The sequence below is a fragment of the Protopterus annectens genome, chromosome 11.part0, assembly GCF_019279795.1.
Source record: "Protopterus annectens isolate FY-2018-M chromosome 11.part0, PAN1.0, whole genome shotgun sequence".
NCBI classification, from domain to species: domain Eukaryota; kingdom Metazoa; phylum Chordata; order Ceratodontiformes; family Protopteridae; genus Protopterus; species Protopterus annectens.
This window is the reverse complement of record NC_056745.1, coordinates 463,481,773-463,501,551: the sequence shown is the minus strand read 5'-3', so window position 1 is coordinate 463,501,551 and position 19,779 is coordinate 463,481,773. Positions and strand designations below refer to the sequence as shown.

The 19,779-nt window shown below is 43.8% G+C and overlaps 1 protein-coding gene across 1 annotated transcript in view; it reads right to left on the bottom strand.

Moving 5' to 3' along the window:
* The window catches only part of MCM10 (minichromosome maintenance 10 replication initiation factor), a 948,221-nt gene that overhangs the window by 145,028 nt on the left and 783,414 nt on the right, over window positions 1-19,779 (bottom strand). Inside the window, exon 18 of the mRNA XM_044087964.1 lies at window positions 16,672-16,785. Coding sequence (XP_043943899.1) covers window positions 16,672-16,785 — 114 coding nt within the window. The remainder of the gene's footprint in view (window positions 1-16,671; window positions 16,786-19,779) is intronic.

Below are 19,779 nucleotides of genomic sequence, written 5' to 3'. Positions count from 1 at the left end.
GTTTTTGTTGTCCACTTGTAACAGGCAGTCGTCCAGGTAAGGGTAAATTTGAATTCCCTGGAGCCTGCAATGAGCAATTACTGATGCCAGGCATTTCGTGAATACTCTGGGCGCAGTAGATAAGCCAAAGGGCAATGCTGAGAATTGATAATGCTCTGATCCTGCAAGAAATCTGAGGTATCTTCTGCAATTTGGTCATATGGGGACGTGCAGGTATGCCTCCTTGAGATCTAGAGTTACCAGCCAAGACTCCTTGCCCAGCATGTGAAGAAGCTGCTGTAGGGTCAGCATCTTGAATTTTGGAACAATGAGATATGTGTTCAGAGCGGACAGGTCTAGAATAGGTCTCCATTGGTTTTCTTTTCTTGGCACCAGGAAAAGTCTGGAGTAAAATCCTTGCCCTTGTTCCATAGACGGTACCTTTTCTATAGCTCTCATCCTTATTAAGTTGTCTATTTGTTCTAGAGCTTTTGTCTTTTGATTTGGAGGTAGGTTTGGCATTCCTCTCTTCCTTGGTAGAGTATGGAAGTGAAACCTGTAACCTTTGTCTATTGTCTGTAAAATCCATTTGTCTCCTGTGATGTAATGCCAGTTTACTGAAAATAAGGCTAGCTTTCCGCCTAAGGGTGCATCTAGTTGTTCCCTGGTAGGCGGTCTCAGAGCCAAGTCACTGTGATTGTCCTGTGGAAGTGGTAGTGGCTGGATCTGTGGCAGTACTTCGCTGGTTGTTAGGCTGCCACTGACGTCCCCTGTAGGCACCTCTGGATTGACCCCTGCCTCTTGGGCGCCTATTCCTGCCTCTCTGTGCTCTGGTGGTGTCTGGAAAGGACCAATTCTTGGAAGGCCAGTTTCTACTAAACCTTGGAGGCTGGACCTGTAAGAAATCCTTGACTGTCTGGACAGATTTTGCTTTCTCTTCCACCTTCTTCAGCACCTGCTGAGCAGGTGAGCCAAACAAATTATGCTTATCCATGGGAGCATCTAGGAGCTTTGCTTTTACATGGTCTGGTAAGGACTGCTCTTTTAACCATGCATGCCTTCTGATCACTGTACCAGTCATAGCTGATCTAAAGGAAGCTTCCAGTGCATCATAGCCGCATTTTAAGGAATGATTACTGACCTGCTGTATGTTATGTACCATTTCCTGAAGAGACTTTTTGTCTAATGGTTCAGGCGAGGACAGTTTTTTAGTTAATTGGTCTAACATAAATTCCTGATACTGAATCATGTGGAATTGACAGTTTAAGGCCCTAGCCGAAAGAGTAGCAGAAGTATAAACTTTTTTACCCCATCTCTAAGGCCCTAGATTCCCTTTCAGAGGGAGGGTTTTTGGCAGAGGTAGCTGCTACAGCCTTGGGTCCCTGTGAAATAGTTTCAGGATCTGCAAAAGGAGCCTTATACAAATGATAATGTGTGTCCGGAACCCTGTAGTACCTGTCGGGCTTAGCAGGGGCCGGAGGAAGTGAATCAGGGGCAGTACAAGCATCATTAAATGCATCATCCACAACAGTAAGTACTGGAGGAATGGCTAAAGGCCTATGCTGTGGCAAATGAAAAAGGTCCTAAGCCTTTTCCTAGAGTCTGAAAAATCCTGGCCCTGCCATTGAAATTGTTCCCTCATAGCATGCAAGGTTTCCCCAAAAGAAAATTCCTCAGGCGGAGAGGCAGAAGGAATGGAGTCTTCTGCATCAGAGTCCTCATAAGGAGAATAAGGGCCTTCTGGAGGGTTTGTATTTTCTGTATCATCAGAAGAGTAATCTGAAGAAACTGGCTCAGGGGGCTCTGCTCTAGGCCTCTTCTCTGGAGGTGGGTGAGAGGCCCTGTCAGGGTGAGGTTGGGATCCCCTGATCAAAGAAATGAGATCCTCTGCTAGACTAAGCATTTGAGTACTAGAGCTAGGCCTGTGAGAGGGGGTCTTAATAGGCACAGTCTTGGTTGATTTTGCTGCTTTAGCCCTGGCAAAAGCCTTAATCAACATGGATGCAGGGGCCTAGCAGCTCCACGTGCAGGAGTGGATATATCTAAAGGGATAGTATCAGATAAATCCTGTGAACCGGTAAGAGCAGGTGGAATTTCAGTAGCAGATTCAGCCATGCTGGATGAGGCCTCGGTGGGAGGCAAGCTTTCGGCCGATGGAAGAACCGAGGGCTCGGTTTCAGCCGAAACCGAGACACTCGCGGTTGACTTAACCGCGGTTACGGCCGAAACCGCGGACCGCGAGTGTTGGTCCTTTTCCTTGCGCTTTTTAGCTAATTGTGAAGTCGGAGTTTCCGACGGCATGTTGTAAGCAAAAGCGGGCGAAAAACTCCTCAGCAAATTCCGACCGACGTCTAAGTGTCCGTCGGTTGAAAGAAGCACAGGCTAGACAGGCTGCTACGTCGTGGTCTGGGCCTAAACAAGGTAAGCAGTAAGAGTGGAAATCTTTATGAGGTATTTGTTTCCCACAAGTTAAACAGTTATTCACTTTTTCTGACATCGGCTGAGGCAAGAAAGAGTCCCCAACGGGTACTTAGCTTTAGAAGTCTTCGGTAGTAGCAATCTCTGGTTCTGACCGACCGGCACTTGCGAACAGCTTCTGCTTGGGCACGCCGCAAGAAAGACTGAGGAAAATGGCGTTGGCTGATGCCTTTATACCCGCTGAACTGCAGCTATGACGTCGGGTGAAGTGCGACATCAGCCGAGGCCAGACCCAGACTTTGGAATCCGGCCGACCGAAGGGCTGCCTGAGGCCAGGACAACCCATTTGTTAGGACTGCAGATGCATCCTTGAAGGACATCCCTCTCCACTACCACAAAAGCAGTGTCCAGGAGAAGCAGAAAAGTACAGTTGTGTACCTACCATAAATGTAGATGTTCGAGTGTATTCACTGTTGCAGTCATTACTCTTGGATTATCCTGCTGACAGGCTACCCACAGACGGCCTGAATTCCAAAGTCTAGGTCCGGCGTCGGTTGCTGTCGCCTCTTCCCTGACGTCAGTGCGCCAGGGGTATAAAAGATGCAGCCGATGCCATTTTCTTCAGTTTTTCTTGCCCCAGATGTCAGGTGCCCCAAAATTGGTAGGCTGCAAATTATGCCAATAAGTATGCATGCACAAAAATAAACACTTCCTTCATCTACAAGCAAATACACCACATAGGTTGTATAGGATAGAGAAGTACAGATAAGTCCCAGCAAAGAAAAAGGGGGATGGTGGGTGGGTAACCTGGATTGCAACAGTGAATACACTTGAACATCTACATTTATGGCAGCTACACAAAGTACAGTTTTGTACCTACCATAAATGTAGATGTCTGATAGGTATGCATCTGCAGTCCTTACATATGGGTTGTCCTGCCTCAGGCAGCCCTTCGGTCGGCCGGATTCCAAAGTCTGGATCCGGCGTCGGCTGATGTCGCCCCTTCCCCGACGTCAGAGCGCCTGGGGTATAAAAGTATCAGCCGACGCTATCTTCCTCAGTTTTTCTTGCCCCAGATGCCAGGTGCCCTCTAAGGAAGGCTAAATTTGGTAGAAATACAAAATATTGCAAACATGCACAGTAATATAAAACAAATACACCATAATAGATAACCCAGCTAGCTATAAGAGGGATAAGTACCCAAGAAGTACCACAGAGGGGAAGGAGGGAGGGTAAACCTGACTGCAGATGCATACCTATCGGACATCTACATTTATGGTAGGTACAAAACTTTACTATGTCCTTCAAGGATGCATCTGCAGTCCTTACATATGGGTAGAATACCATAGCCAAGCTGGGGGTGGTAGGCTCTAAGAAAATGATGGTGTAGCTAAAATACCCTGCAGGACTTCCGTAGCAAAGCCTGCTCTGGATCTGGAATATAAGGGTCAATCGTAATGCTTGGAAAATGTATGCACGGAGCTCCATGTAGCAGCTTCTAAAATGTCCTTGGTAGCCACCCCTCTTAAGAAGGCTGTGGAGGTGGCTGTAGCTCTAGTGGAATGAGGTCTGATGTTAGCTGGCACAGCTTTTCCATGATAAGAGTAGCAGAATCGAATGCAATTTCCTATCCATTTTGAAATTGTCTGTTTGGAAATTGCTTTTCCTTGAATGCCTGCAGCATATGCTACCAACAGCTGGTCAGTTTTTCTGAAAGTCTTAGTTCTGTCCAAGTAGTAGCATAACTGTCTGTGAATGTCCAGGGTATGCAGAAGTTTCTCTCCCTTGTTTTGTGGGTTTGGAAAGAAGGTAGGCAGGTGAATAGCTTGGTTAAATGAGACCCTGGATACCACCTTTGGCATGAATGAAGGATTGGTTCTCAAGGAGACTGTCCTGATGAAAAATAAGAAATGGTTGTACTGCCTGAGTGTCTGCAATTCAGATACTCTTCTTGCTGAGGTTATGGCCAGAAGGAAGGCAGTCTTCCAAGACAGGAACTGTAACTCTGAAGATGCTGCTGGTTCAAAGGGAGGTAAAGTCAACTTTTCCAACATGAAGTTAAGGTCCCATGTAGGCACTGGTGGTTTTCTTGGAGGATTGATGTTTTTAATTCCTCTTAGAAACTGCCTTAGGAGAGGATGAGAGAAGACAGGTGGATCAGTATTGTATTCTGCTGAAATTGCTGAGGCATGAATTTTTATGGAAGAGTAAGAAAGGACATTATGGAGCATGTCTGCCAAGTATTCCAGGATATGTGCCATGCTCATCACTTTGGCATCTAGGCCCTTTGCGGTGCTCCAAGTGTGGAATCTTTTCCATTTTGCTGAATATGCCTTTCTCGTGGAAGGTCTGCGAGCTTCCATGATGATATTCTTCACTCTCTTGGATAGCTTTTCCTGGTGAGGAGTCAAGGTATTCTCCAGGCTGTCAGCTGCAGGGTTTTCAGGCTGGAGTGCAGAGTTTTGTAATTGTGCTGTGTCAGAAGGAGTGTCCATAGTGGTAGAGGCCACGGTTTTGTGTGTGACAGGCTCCGTAACAGTGGGTACCAGTGCTGCCTTGGCCAGTCCGGGGCTATTAGAATCACTTTTGGCTGCTCTGTCTTGATTTTCAGTAAAACCTTGGTCATTAGTGGGAGTGGTGCAAATGCATACACTGTTAGAGTATTCCAACTGAAAGAGAGGGCGTCCACTTTCCATGCTTGTGGGTGGTATGTCCTTGTGCAGAATTTCTTCAGCTGATGATTGTGGTGGGAAGCAAAAAGATCTATGTCCGGCCTCCCCCATGATTGTGTTATCTGAAGGAAGATGTCTGGGTGCAGCATCCATTCGTGTGGGTCCATGGTATTTCTGCTTAGGCTGTCCGCCAGTATATTGTCTTTTCCTGGCACAAACTGGGATTGCAGCTCTATGTTGAGTTTTAGGGAAAGTTCCCAAAGATTCATTGCTAGTATGCAAAGAGGGTAGGAATGGGTACCTCCTTGCTTGTTTATGTACCACATAACTGTGGTATTGTCTGTCCTTATTAGCAGGTGGCCTTGATGTAGAAAGAGCTTGAAGGCCTCGATTGCATGAATCACTGCCAGCATTTCCTTTTGGTTTATGTGCATGCGCAATTCTTTCTGAGACCATAGACCTTGGATGCATCTGTCCTCCATATGTGCTCCCCATCCATGGCCTGAAGCGTCCGAGGTAATGGTTTGCCTGGTTACTGGTTTGCTGAAAGGCAGGCCCCTGTTTGACTGGCTTGCTTGGGCCCACTACAGGAATTCCTTTTGAAGGCAAGGAATGAGTGGTATCAAAGCTTCCAGGCTGTGATTGTGCTGAGACCATAAACTCCTTAGGTACCATTGTAGTTTTCTCATATGCAGCCTTGCTTGTGGAATCAGAAGAATGCACGATGCCATGTAACCCAGGGCCTGCAGGATTTTCCTTGCAGTCATCTGAGTTTGTTTTGTTAGATTTTTGAAGTAATCCGGTAGTTGTCTTTGTTTTTCCTCCGTGAGGAAAACCATTTGGGTGGTTGTATCTAGTTCCGCACCCAGAAAAGTTATTCTTTGGGATGGCACAAGTCTTGACTTGTGAATGTTGACTGTGTATCCCAAAGCCTGCAGTAGGCGGATGGCATAATTCAAATGTTTTTCCAAAGTTTGTTGGCTGTCCGCTTGTATAAGGCAGTCATCCAGATACGGGTATATTTGAATCCCCTGAAGTCTGCAGTGTGCAATTACTGATGCCAGGCATTTCGTGAATACTCTGGGCGCAGTAGATAAGCCAAAGGGCAATGCTGAGAATTGATAATGCTCTGAACCTGCAAGAAATCTGAGGTGTCTTCTGCAACTTTGTCTGATAGGGACATGCAGGTATGCCTCCTTGAGGTCTAGAGTTACCAGCCAAGACCCCTTGCCCAGCATGGGAAGGAGTTGCTGTAGAGTCAGCATTTTGAATTTTGGCACAATGAGATAAGTATTCAGTGCAGACAAATCGAGAATAGGCCTCCATTGTTTTTCTTTTCTTGGGACAAGGAATAGTCTGGAATAAAATCCTTGGCCTTGTTCTGCGAGAGGAACCTTTTCTATAGCTTTCATTTGCAATAGGTTGGCAATTTGTTTCAAAGCCTCTGCCCTCTGATTTGGTGGCAGGTTTGGCATTCCCTTTCTTTCTGGTAATGTATGGAAATGGAACCTGTATCCTTTGTCTATTATTTGCAGTGTCCATTTGTCCCTTGTAATACTGTGCCAATTTTTTGAGAATAAAGACAACTTTCCGCCCAAAGGTGCTTCTAACTGAGCTCTGGTCGGCGGGGTCAAGGTGAAGTCATTGAGTCTGTCCTTATGCAGCAGTTGTTGGACCTGCACTACCTCTCTGGTTAGGAGACTGCCATTGACGTCCTCTGTAGGAGCCTCTAGCTTGCTCTCTACCTCTGGCACGCCTGTTCTTGCATCTTTGAAATCTCTCTTCTGGAAAGGACCAATTCTTAGAAGGCCAATTTCTGCTGAATCTTGGTGGTTGTACCTGGAGGAAATCTTTGACTGTTTGTACAGATTTTGCCTTTTCCTCAAATTTCTTTAAGACCTCTTGAGCAGTGGAGCCAAATAACTTTTGCTTTTCCAGTGGAGCATCCAGAAGCTTAGCCTTAACATGATCTGGCAGAGATTGTTCCTTCAGCCAGGCATGTCTACGTATGACTGCACCTGTCATTGCTGACCTACATGAAGCTTCCAATGCATCATAACCACACTGCAAGAAATGGTTGCCAACCTGTTGTGAATTATGTACCAGATCCTGAAGTGACTTACGATCTAAGGGTTCAGGCGAAGACAGTTTTTTCTGCAATTCATCTAACAAATACTCTTGGTACTGTATCATATGAAATTGACAATTTAAAGCCCTCATAGACAGAGTGGAAGAAGTGTACACTTTTTTACCCCATCTCTCTAAAGCCCTGGACTCCCTTTCAGAGGGGAGTGGAATTTTAGTAGTGGCAGCTGCAACCCCTTTAGGACCCTGGGAAATAGTTTCTGGGTCAGCAGAGTGGGCCTTGTAAAGGAAATGATGCGAGTCCGGGACCCTGTAGTATATATCGGGTTTAACAGGAGCCGGGGGAAGGGTGTCAGGGGTAGTGCTAGACTCAGAATACACATCATCAATGACACTTAAAACAGGAGGAATAGCCAAAGGTCTATGCTGAGGTAAATGAAGAAAAGTCCTTAATCTCTTCCTGGAATCGGAGAATTCCTGGCCCTGCCATTGGAAATGCTCTCTCATGGAGTGAAGGGTCTCCCCAAAGGACAGCTCTTCAGGAGGGGAGGCAGAGGAAATAGATTCCTCTGCATCAGAATCCTCGTAGGCCGTGAAAGCCTCCCCCTGGTAGTCTGATAGAGCAGAGCCATCAGAGGCCTCATCAGAGGAGTGAGGTTCAGCAGACTCAACCCTGGGCCTTTTGTCTAGTGGGGGTTGAGAGCCCCTGTCCGGATGAGGCTGAGAGCCCCTAATTAAGGAAATAAGGTCCTCAGCCAAACTTAGTATCTGAGAACCTGTAGTGGATCCCTGAGAAATAGACTTGGGAGGCAGAGTTTTTTGTTGCTTAGCAGCTTTAGCCCTAGTGAAAGCTTTTATGGACATGGATGCAGGGGGCCTGGCTGCCCCACGTGCTGGAGTAGTTTTGTCTAGGGGAATGGTGTCGGTAGGTTCCTGAACACCGGTCTCCGGTGGTAATTCTATAACCGACTCAGAAAAGGCCTCCAGGACCGAGGCTATCGGTTGAGCGGTTTCTACAGACGGAAGTACCAAGGACTCGGTTTCAGCCGAGACCGAGACACTTGCGGCAGGCCTAGGAGCGGTTTCAGCCGAAACCACGGTCCGCGTGTGTCGGTCCTTGTCCTTCCGTTTCTTGGTTAAATGAGAAGTCGGAGTCTCCGACGGCATTTTATAAGAGAAACTAGCCCCAAAAAATTCCTCTGCAAACTCCGATCGACGCCTAAGAGTGCGTCGATTAAAGGAGGCACAGGCAGTACAGGCCGAGACGTCGTGGTCTGGGCCTAGGCAGGGAAGGCAGTAGGAATGGAAATCCTTATGAGGTATTTGTTTCCCACAAGTCAAGCAATTATTAACTTTAAGCGTTTGATCTGACATCGGCTGAGGCAAGAAAGAGTCCCCAACGGGGTACTTAGCTTTTTGAAGTCTTCGGTAGCTGAAGTTACAGGAGCTGGCCGACCGGCACTTGCGAACTGCTTCTGCTTCGGGCACCACGCGGCAAGAAAGACTGAGGAAGATGGCGTCGGCTGACACTTTTATACCCCAGGCGCTCTGACCTCGGGGAAGGGGCGACATCAGCCGACACCGGACCCAGACTTTGGAATCCGGCTGACCGAAGGGCTGCCTGAGGCAGGACAACCCATATGTAAGGACTGTAGATGCATCCTTGAAGGACATCTGTACTATGTTCATCGTGTTTCACTGTTGCAGTCATTACTCTTGGGTTGAATCCCAAAGCTCAGGATGGGTGGCTGGGCTAAATAGGATTAGGAGAGGCTATAAGGCCCTGCAGAACTGCAGTGGCGAAGCCTGCTCTGGATTTAGAGTAAAGAAGTAAGTGGTAGTGCTTTGTAAAAGTGTGCACTGAACTCCAAGTTGCAGCCTCTAAGATGTCTTTGGTTGGTACTCCTCTGAGGAAGGCTGCTGAAGTGGCTGCTGCTCTGGTACAATGAGGCCTAATGCCCTTAGGCACTGATTTGCCATGTTGAGAATAGCAGAAACGGATGCAATGGCCTACCCATTTAGAAATAGCCTTTCCTTGCGATCCCGCAGCATATGACACTAAAAGTTGCTCAGTCTTTCTGAAAGCTTTAGTTCTGTCCAAGTAGAAGCATAGCTGCCTGTGTATGTCCAAAGAATGCAGAATTTTCTCACCCTTGTTCTGTGGGTTTGGATAAAAGGTAGGCAAGTGAATGGTTTGGTTGAGGGCCACACTGGACACCACCTTAGGCATAAAGGTTGGGTTTGTCCTCAGAAAAACCCTGTCTGGATGAAAAATGATAAAAGGTTCCACAGCCATGAGTGCTTGTAACTCCGAGACTCGTCTTGCAGAGGTTATTGCTAGGAGCAAGGCTGTTTTCCAGGATAAGAATTTTATATCCGCTGTTGAGGCTGGCTCAAAAGGAGGTAGTGTGAGTTTTTCCAAGACATAATTGAGGTACCATGCCGGAATTGGTGCTCTCCTTGGAGGCCTGATGTTTTTGGCCCCTCTGAGGTACTGCCTTATTAAAGGATGAGAAAAGATAGGTTGTTCCGTGTTGTAATGGGCTGAAATGGCAGAGGCATGAATCTTAATTGATGAAAAAGAAAGGCCTTTGTCCATCATCTCAGTTAGGTATTGTAAAATCTGAGGGATATTTGGTACATATGTGTCAATGCCTTGTCCCCTGTCTGACGCTGGAAAGGATCAATTTTTAGAAGGCCAGTTCCTGCTAAATCTGGGTGGTTGCACCTGTAAGAAATCCTTAACTATCTGCATGGATTTAGCTTTATCCTCCATTTTCTTCAACACCTCTTCTGCTTTAGCACCAAACAAAGTATCATGCTGTAATGGGGCATCTAATAATTTTGCTTTAACATGATCAGGCAGGGTCTGTTCCTTTAACCAAGCATGCCTTCTAATAACAGAACCTGTAACAGCGGCCCTGCAAGAGGCCTCCAGTGAATCATAACCACATTGCAAAGTATGCTTTCCCACTTGTTGAGCTGCATGCAATACATCCTGCATTTCCTTGTTCTCTGAACATTCAGTATTTGTCAACATTTTCAGTTTAAGCAGTGACATTAAGTATTGCTGATATTTAAGTATATGAAACTGACAATTGAAAGCCCTTACAGCCAAGGTGGCAGAAGTGTAAACCTTTTCCCCCCATCTGTCCAGTGCCCTAGAATCCCTATCAGAGGGGACAGGGTTTTTTGCAGTGGAAGCTTTGACCCCTTTGGGACCCTGAGATATGGTTTCTGGGTCAGCAGCGGGGTTTTTATATAGGAATTTATGAGAATCCAGGACCCTGTAGTATCTGTCTGGCTTAGCAGGTGTAGGGGGTAAAGAGTCAGGGGACAGGCCGGACTCTGAAAATACATCATCTACAATGTCTAGAACAGGTGGAATAGCAAGGGGTCTGTGCTGAGGAAGCAGCAGAAAGTCTCTGAGCCTTTTCTTAAATTCAGATTAATCTTGGCTCTCCCAGTGGAAATGCTCCCTCAAGGTATGCAGGGTTTCCCCAAAAAAATAATCCTCAGGAGGAGAGGCTGAAGGAATGGATTCTTCAGCATCAGAGTCCTCATAGGGAGGCATGGAATAATCCTGTTCAGAAGAGGAATCAGAAGAAACAGAAACCTGATCAGAAGAATCATATTCTGTCTCTTGCCTAGGCCTCTTATCAGGAGGGGGATGGGAACACCTGATCAAAGTAATTAGGTCTTCGGCCATTTTGAGCATCTGTTTTTTAGGCATGGAAGTCTGAGTAGGAGAATGCTGTACTTGTTTCTTTGTCTTTAGAGCTGCTTTAGTTTTTGTCTTTGAAGCTGAAGATGGTTTAACATATAATTGTGTAGGTCTGAAGACACCCTCAGAAGCTGATGCCTGCACAGCGGCTCCAAACCCATCTGAGGGAATGATTTCCAAGTGTCTAATACCTTGAGTATCCAGAGGCCCGGTCGGCTCCACGTGGGAGTTGGAAGCGGCCTGTGGCTCTGAGGTAGCGGGCGCCAGGGGCTGCGAAAGCACTTCACTGAGAACCGGCGACTGGCCTAACGGAGGCCTCGTCGGTTTTGGACCTCGGATGCCTATCCTTTTCCTTGTCCTTACGTTTTTTTGTAAACTCCGGTCGTCGGCTGTTCCGACGACATTATATAATTAAATCTTCGGCCAAAGTAGTGAAATGCAAAATAAAACCGACGCTTAATAGTGCATTGGTTAAATCTAGCACAAAACAGACAGCTAGCAACATTGTGATCAGGGCCTAGGCAAGGAATACAGTAAGAGTGAAAATCCTTATGAGGTATTTGCTTCCCACAAGAAATACAATTGTTAACTTTTTCTGACATCGGTCTGCAGCAAGAAAAAAGTTTCCCCAACAGGGTAATTAGCTTTAATGAAGACTTCGGTTCTGAAATTCGGATTCGAAAATCTCAGGAGTCGGCCGACCGGCACTTGCGAACTGCGTTTGCTTTGGGCACCGTGCGGCAAGAAAGACTGAAGAAAATGTCATCAGCTGCATCTTTTATACCCCTGGTGCACTGATGTCAGGGAAGAGGCGACAGCAACCGACGCCGGACCTAGACTTGGAATTCAGGCCGACTGCGGGTAGCTTGCTAGCAGGATAACCCAAGAGTAATGACTGCAACAGTGAAACACGTTGAACATCCAACCTTCTTGGAGCTAAAGCTCTTGGCTCAGTCAGTTCTCCACCCCTCCGGTATCTCCCCTCCAAGAAGGGAGCTGGAACTGAGCTGTTCAGTGACGAGGCTCTGAGAGGAAGCAATGGCTCAGCAAATGACAGAGTCGAAGTCAACCACTCAGATCTGGTGCCGATGCTTTGGCTCCAAGACTCATTCTGCTTAGTGGCTATCAGCGCTGAACGAGTCAGGTACACAGTCAGAACCGAAGAAGAAAGTGGTATCCTTAAATCAGACACTTCAATTCTTGGCACACACAGATTTGATGGCTCCAAAACCATAGATCAGATCAGAGTCACTATAGCGTGTGAAGGTGGCAGAAGGCTCATGAATCCAATGGGAGGAAAAAACAGCAACATCCCCATCTGGATTTGTGTTCTATGACATTTCCTCATCATCTTGACCACATTTGCATCAGACAGACTATGGGAGGACTTGAGTGAGGAAGCTGTGGATGGAGGGCGGGACGACTTCCTAGGATTCTTCCATAAAACTGGAGATCTGAGTCTAGGGGAGACAGTTTCTAGACAGAATCTAGGGCTCCAGATCCAGGGAAACTTGATCACAGAAGTTGTCAGATCTGTCACTTTTCTGACTTTGGAGTGAGCCACCAAACTCGGAGCAGGTGCAGAAGACTTCAAAGGGGAGCACTTCCTGTGCTCTCTAGGCTCCTACGACCTTTGATTTGTCATATGGGGGTTTGAGCCCCAGAAGTAGAAGCAATAGATGAAGAAGGAGCTGGCAAAAGACCCTTCAGGATAAACTTATTTCACTTGTAACTGCCCTCGATTTGAAACCCGCACAGACCTCACAAGACACCTGCAAGTAAGACAGGCCAAAACAATATACGTACTCCCTTTGGGCATCAGGATTGGGTATCTTATGCCCACTGGAAATGCATTTTTTAAAGCCGATAGGCTTGTCAGCCATACCAACGATCAAAGTCTAGCCAAAAAAACAGAAAACAAAGAAAGAAAGAAGAAGTAATTTTACAAGATACTTTATATATATATATATATATATATATATATATATATATATATATATATATATATATATATAAAGTTTTATGCAAGAAAAATAAAAGTAAAGATAAAGACAAAGATAAACTACCAATAATGGTAGGAAGAATATCTAAAAGTATACAAAGAAGGCCTAGTACCAACAATAGTACAACAACTTACCTATACGGTATCCCTAGATAAACAGGAGTAAAAGGAGGAAGGCTAAATAGATATGAATAGTAAAAAATAAGGAAAAGTTGAAGAAATAAATTCAAGTTTTTACTCTCAAAAATCCAAAAAAGCACTCTAGAGTTCGAGAAAACACAATCCTGACCAAATCGTTAGAACGGCAAATGAGATCTGAGGTAATCTGGCAAGTAAGGGGCATTATGGGAGTCAGATCCAAGAATCTAAAGAGTGGGCAAGTCAGATCAGAGACCCATACGTTGAGGAATGAATGAAAATGTCAACATCAGATCTCTCATTTTCTGAAGGGACATTCTACCTCTTCAGGATTTGAACTATTACCAATAAGATGGTATAGCTGTTTCCTTCTATGGTGCATCTCTGTTGGCTTCTATGATGTAAAGATACCTTACTTGCTGAAGATGTGCAAGTGAATTCCCTTGTTCAGTTACCAAAATGCTTCCTGATGGTTCTACATCTCAAAGACGTGCTTGGGTTGCAGGAGTGATTCCAAAATCTTCAAGACCAGGAACAGAGTATTTAGTATGAGGCAGTTGATATTAAAATACTTTCCAATGGCCTTTAAGCATAACAAATCTGAAGATAGCTCCTTAAGCCATGAAAATGTGTCCAGTAAGACAGTCTACACCAGGGAGGGAGGCAAAAAGGACTTCCCCTCTCAATGTTGAGAGAAAAGCACTGACATTCTAGAAAGATGTTGGTAGGAAGTGAATGAAATAAGGAAGATATCTTAACAAGAGATGATCTGCCGCTATTGTCAATTAGTCAATCAAAGCTCAACTGCAGGACCCACGTATATTGAGGTGGGTCATGAAGAATGTGAACAAAGATGCTGCCATAAGCCCTATAACATGCAGTAGATTGCAAACTTGGATATGACTCTGTGAAATCACCTAAGCAACCAGATCCCTGAACTACTGGAGGAACACCAGGGCTCTGCAAAGAGAATGTAATATACCACAAGCAAGGAGGAAATTTCTCAACTTATGATGAACTCAAGTGGTTGCAGCCAAGGCAAATTTCACACAAGCCCCCATAAAACCTGAGGACACTTCTGCCTATGCAGAGCTGTTCACAGAAACACTGTACAAGCATGTTAACAGCTGCAGAGAGGCAGCTGTACCCACCAGAAAGAAGTACAGAACTAACTCAAAAAACAAGCCACCCTGGTGGAATCACAAAATCAATCGGATGTATAACAGGAGGAAGAACGCCATGGCAAAAATTAGGAAGTGCAGCACCCAGCAGGATAAAAGCACTCTCATCAAACTAAACAAATAACTCAGAGGACAAATAAAATCTACCAAAGACAAATTTGAGGCAAGTTTGGCCTCCCAGGCCAAGGACAACCACAAAGAATTCTTTAGTTATGTCCGCAGCCTCAAAGGCAATACACAATTATATGCAGAGCTCATTGTAAATGGAGCCACCTATACGGAGCCAGAAGATATAGCAAACCTCCAGGCTGATAAATTCAGCTCCAACTTTACTCCTCTCTCCGAATCAACCTTCCCTCAGGAAATATCATCAAATATAACTCCTCCTACTATCACTAGGGAACAGGTCCTTAATGCTCTCTCTAAGACCAAGAACACTGCATCAATGGGCCCAGAAAATATCCCAGGATGCCTTCTAAATAGCATGAAACATGACCTATAGGGGCCTCTGGAATTACTATTTATCTGCAGCCTCCAAACAGGATTCATGCCTCATGACTGGAGAAAGGCAACAGTCATCCCTCTGCACAAAGGTGGGCCATCTACAGACCCTGGAAACTACAGACTCATAAGTCTCACTAGTCTTACATGTAAAGCCATGGAAAGAATTATCATAGAGATATAGTAAACCTCCAGACACTGGACCCAACCCAGTTTGATTTCAAGGGCAGATCATGCTTACTCAACCCAGTGGACTTCTTTGAGAAAGCCACCAAAGCAATGGATGAGGGCAATATCGTTCACACTGCCTACCTTGACCTGACCACGGCATTTGACACAATACTCCACTTGGGCATTGTTGATAAACTCAGGAGGTTAGGTTCAAATCCATATGTCACCCCTGGATAGCCAACTGGCTCATAGACAAGACCCAGGAAGTTAGAATTGGGGAGTCCACCTCTACAAAAAGGGCAGTCACAAGTGGAGTTCCTCAGGGATCAGTCCTTGGACCACTCCTTTTTGGCATTTACTTCTCAAAAGTCAAGACCAATGTCACTGGTCTCTCCCTGACTAAATTGGCAGATGATTGCAAATTAGGAGCTGTCACTGAATCTCACACTGACAATGTTTTCCAGGAGGGGCTGATGCAAACAAACAACTGGACAAGAAGGTGTGATATAACATAAAAATAGTTCAACAAAGCATTTTTTATGGAAACACGACCGGAAAATAAATACCGATTAAAAGTATGAAACGGGCAAATTGCAACACTAGGAAGAGGAAAGTAAAACACTGAATTATGAAAATCCAAAAGTACACATCTATCCTTATTTGCCATATTTTTTAAACTTTTACAAAACACTAACCAGACTTACTGTGACCAAGAAACAAACAAATGATTTTATATTTCACATTTAACCACTCAGACAGAAACATGTTTATCTAAACCTCAAATATATTTTTAAAAATCACAGAATTCTTCCAGAAATTAGTGCCTCAGCCAAAGAAATGTCTTCAAAAAATTAAAACCCGATATACAAGTCATTAAATAAAACTTTAAAATTACATAACAGTGCAACCAAAGTCCAAGCATTAGAATATTCCTTAAAGGTAAACAGTTCAAATAAAGGCAACATTAGAGAAGGTGGAAAACACTTTGTGAAATCACATCTAAAAGACGAGTAGTACAGTCTGTTGGGGGTATTAGTATAATAAATACTTATGCAGTAGCTTATTGTTCACGCTACCAAGAATCAAAATATAATTAAAAAATAAAACCTTCCTCATTTTTTGAAGAGGTGAGCCACATTCCAAAAATATGTTATTCCTCAGATACAAGCAGGCAGCCATCTGTATGGTGGTAATCTGTGTACTGTTTAGCTAGTGAGCTTAATTCTGATACATTTTGAATATCTCAAAGGTATTCCACAACTCTTTTCCTTACCTTTAGTGTGGTTCCACTATACAGTATAAACAACATGGACAAGTCAGATAATAGGTCATCTGTTCTGTTTGGCAAGTATAATTCCTTAAGACACTATCCACTGTACCAATGATAATAAAGGTTTTAGTTTCCACCATCAACCCACAGATAGAACAAGTAACATAAAGAAAAAACTCCATTGACTCAATGTACATAATTTGGTTTCCCAACGCAATTGTGAAGATCTCTTTGTATCCACTTTGTTCTCCATGAGAACATACAGCACTGTCTCGTGTCAGCCACACAAATTTACTAAATAAGAGTACATAACACAATGTTCAATGGGGCCCTACCTGTTTCGTCCTCACAGCACTTGAAACAGACAAATACCCTTCCATGAAGACATGCAGACTACTGTGATGGAAAAAGGTGCTCACTTTACTTTTAAGTGTCACCAGCTTCACTTCCTACCAGGAATGCTGGTACTGTTGAACTATAACATTATTGAGAAACTGAACAAAAAAAGATCTATTATTGAATAAACTCACTGTTTTGCATGTGACCACCCGGCATTTGAGTTCTCGTATGCTTCTCATTTTCTCTTCTAATTGCTCTTTCTTCAACAAAGGTTCAAAATACTGTTCCATGAGTTCTGCTTCAGCCTAGGAAAGAATAGCCGAATTAACACTTTGTAGTTGTCAAATCCTCCAATACCAGACTACATTCTTTTCCAAAATTACATATGCAACAATATTATACAAAGTAGATTTATATGTCACAGTATGGTATTTAATTTACTACTCCTGTTTATTCTAAATTACATTTGCTTTGCTGAATTATGCTAATAAATAACACACTATTAAAACATTCCAGGTAGCTTCTGCTTAGTGTTCTGAGTTCACAGAAACAAAATATACTGCCTACATACTGTATTCTGCCTAAACCCTTTAATAATACTGTTCTCCTTAGGCAAACTCCATGCTGTAAAACTTCCACACCTTATTGATATTGCAGCTCACTTCTGGGAGTGCAAGACCAGATTACTCAATAATGCAGGTCCTGTCCATCCATCCATAACCCTTTTCCCATTTTTTTATGCAAGTGCTGTTTTTTTTTAAATTAAAATGTGATTACAATATCAAAAGAGTTTCTATTATATGCTTAAACTGATTCTGCAGACTGCTGTATTCATGTACTTCATAGCAGGGAAAATATTACAAGTCATGGCAACCTTAACCTTACTATATGCCACCCCATTCAGGCTTACATTTCAGGGCACCCAAATATCACAGCAGTTTAGACTCAATCAGAGAAGGTAGTTCTGTGTCAAGTAATCTGCACTGAAGGTACTGACCATTAGAATGTGAATTTGTCTTGTATGGCTCAACTTAATGAAAGCAAATGCATGCTTAAGGGGCTGTTACTTTTTGAAGAATAGTATTGCTTTCCTGACAGCTGTAAAGTGATCAAGGAACTTGTATCAAGCAACTTTAATGTAAATTCAACTGCCTTCTTAGAACAACCTGTTGCTTAAAAAATACATTTGATGGTAAAAGACACACTGTAGCATCAAAAAGGTTTAGGCTCTTTAACATGGTTATAAGTAAGACTTCCGTAATGTATATGCATTTTTCCTGCAGTCAAGAGCAGGTAAAAAAGGAAAAAATCCATTAATTTGCTGGTTTATTGCTTTACTCCAGTTCAGGGTGGGAGGAAAGTTGGATCACAACCAAGCACTCAGGAGGTACAAGGCAGAGAACTAATCCTGGAATAAAGAAACTATTGGGGGGGGGGGGGGTATGAAGTATCCTATGAGACCCTAAAGAGTTTGGCCCATTTAAAGTGCAGACCCCCCCTTGTTCTTTTGTTTCCCCTGCATCACAAATGTCTGATGTCAAAAGTGCCAATCTTTCTTTTTAAATATGAACTTATGGTACTCTTTAAAGATCATGTACAAATGGCTGAATCGATAATGTACATTACACTTCTCCTTTGGTCATTATGTGCTACCCCATGTTCAATGAAGCAGCTGTCCATTACAGCTCCACAGCTTTGAAAATTAATTTAAAAAAGTGCTGATAACAGTGACACTTCCAGCATTTCTGGCTGTCAAAGCTGAAGTGTGCAGTATGCACGGCCAGCTGATATCAATTAGTGGAATTTCAGCCATGCAAAGTGAAGAAAAATAGGAAGTTTGGCATTTTTATAAGCTTTTTTCAGTGGTTTCTCACTCCATTATTACCAATAAAAAAGATGACCTTGAGGGAAATGGCTTCTTGTAGCACTTACTAAGGAGAGGAAGCATTCTCCTACTTTGTGTACTGCACGAATCATACATATGTGTACCTCACCACACATTTTTAGCTGCAGCAGCAAAAAACTCAAACAAGGAATGTAATTCAGATGGAGACAGGTTGTCAGGTGAAGGATGGAATACTTTATGCAGTAGGCCAATACTAAACTCATTTTCCCCATTTTATTCTGTGTGTTCACACTTTACTGCTCTGCCACACAAAAGAAAGGAGTTCCGCTGTTCTACATCATCAACCCATGACAGATGACCCAGAAGCACAGCAGTGCCTGTGTGGAAAGAGCTTGCATCCCTGAAAAAAAAACTTTAAATTTTAGATTTAGTTATGCTCATTTTGGATTGAAACAGCTGCACACTGCCACTGGACCACCTGTACAACACAGCAACAGCTACAGGGAGGTGTAAGAAAGCCAGGTGATACGAATGCATATGATCTTTAAAGTTAGGAATTCTATAGGCTTTTTCCTTTCCCCTTCCCTGGGTATACTACAAAATATGGGCACAATGGTGCAGCGGTTGCATTTTCGCCTCACAGCAAGAGGTATTGTGGTTCAATTCTCAGCTGGTGTGCCTTCTGTGCAGAGTCTGCATTTCCTCCATGCATTCGTGTGGGTTTCCTCCGTGTGCTCCGGGTTTCCTCTCAAGTTACAAAGACATGCGTCTAGAGCATTTCTCCCCAGGCCTCTACTGAAAATTGGCTTTGCTCCAAGTTAGACTTTCCCAGTAAATACATATAAAATAAATAAAATACAGCCTTGTTTAAACTTTGTTGGTAAATTCACAGCTAAAACATTCCAGAAGTACATAGCATATGATGTTAGAAAAACCAATGATACTGCCTGCATGCTGCCTTAGCCTTCCACCTAAAACCCTTCCTTATTAATGCTACTCTCTTTATGTGCATCTTCTGCTATAAACTCCTGCACAGTTATCACAGTAGTCTGACATCATGTAATGCCCTTCTGAAATAAAATGGCAGTTCTGTAACAAGAGAACTACACAGAAGACTTACATTCATCAGAATGTGAATCTCACATGCCTGATCTCCTTACAAGTTAAAAGTCTGCTCAGGGGGTCACATCTAGGATTTTTAAATAGGTTGTCTTAACGGTTAAGATGTTTGCCTTACAGACGTAAGGTAGAGGGCTTAATTCTCAGCTTTAGGGAAATTGTCCTACTACTTACCTATGTACATCATTTTATTTTTGGCCTTCCTGCAATCTGTTTATTGCTGGTGTTTGCCCTAATTTCCATAACCTATTCATTACTCTCATCATCATCCCTTCAAGGAAGGGTTCTCTGGAGCTGATCATGGAAGATTTGCAGAAGAGAAATGGGATGGAAC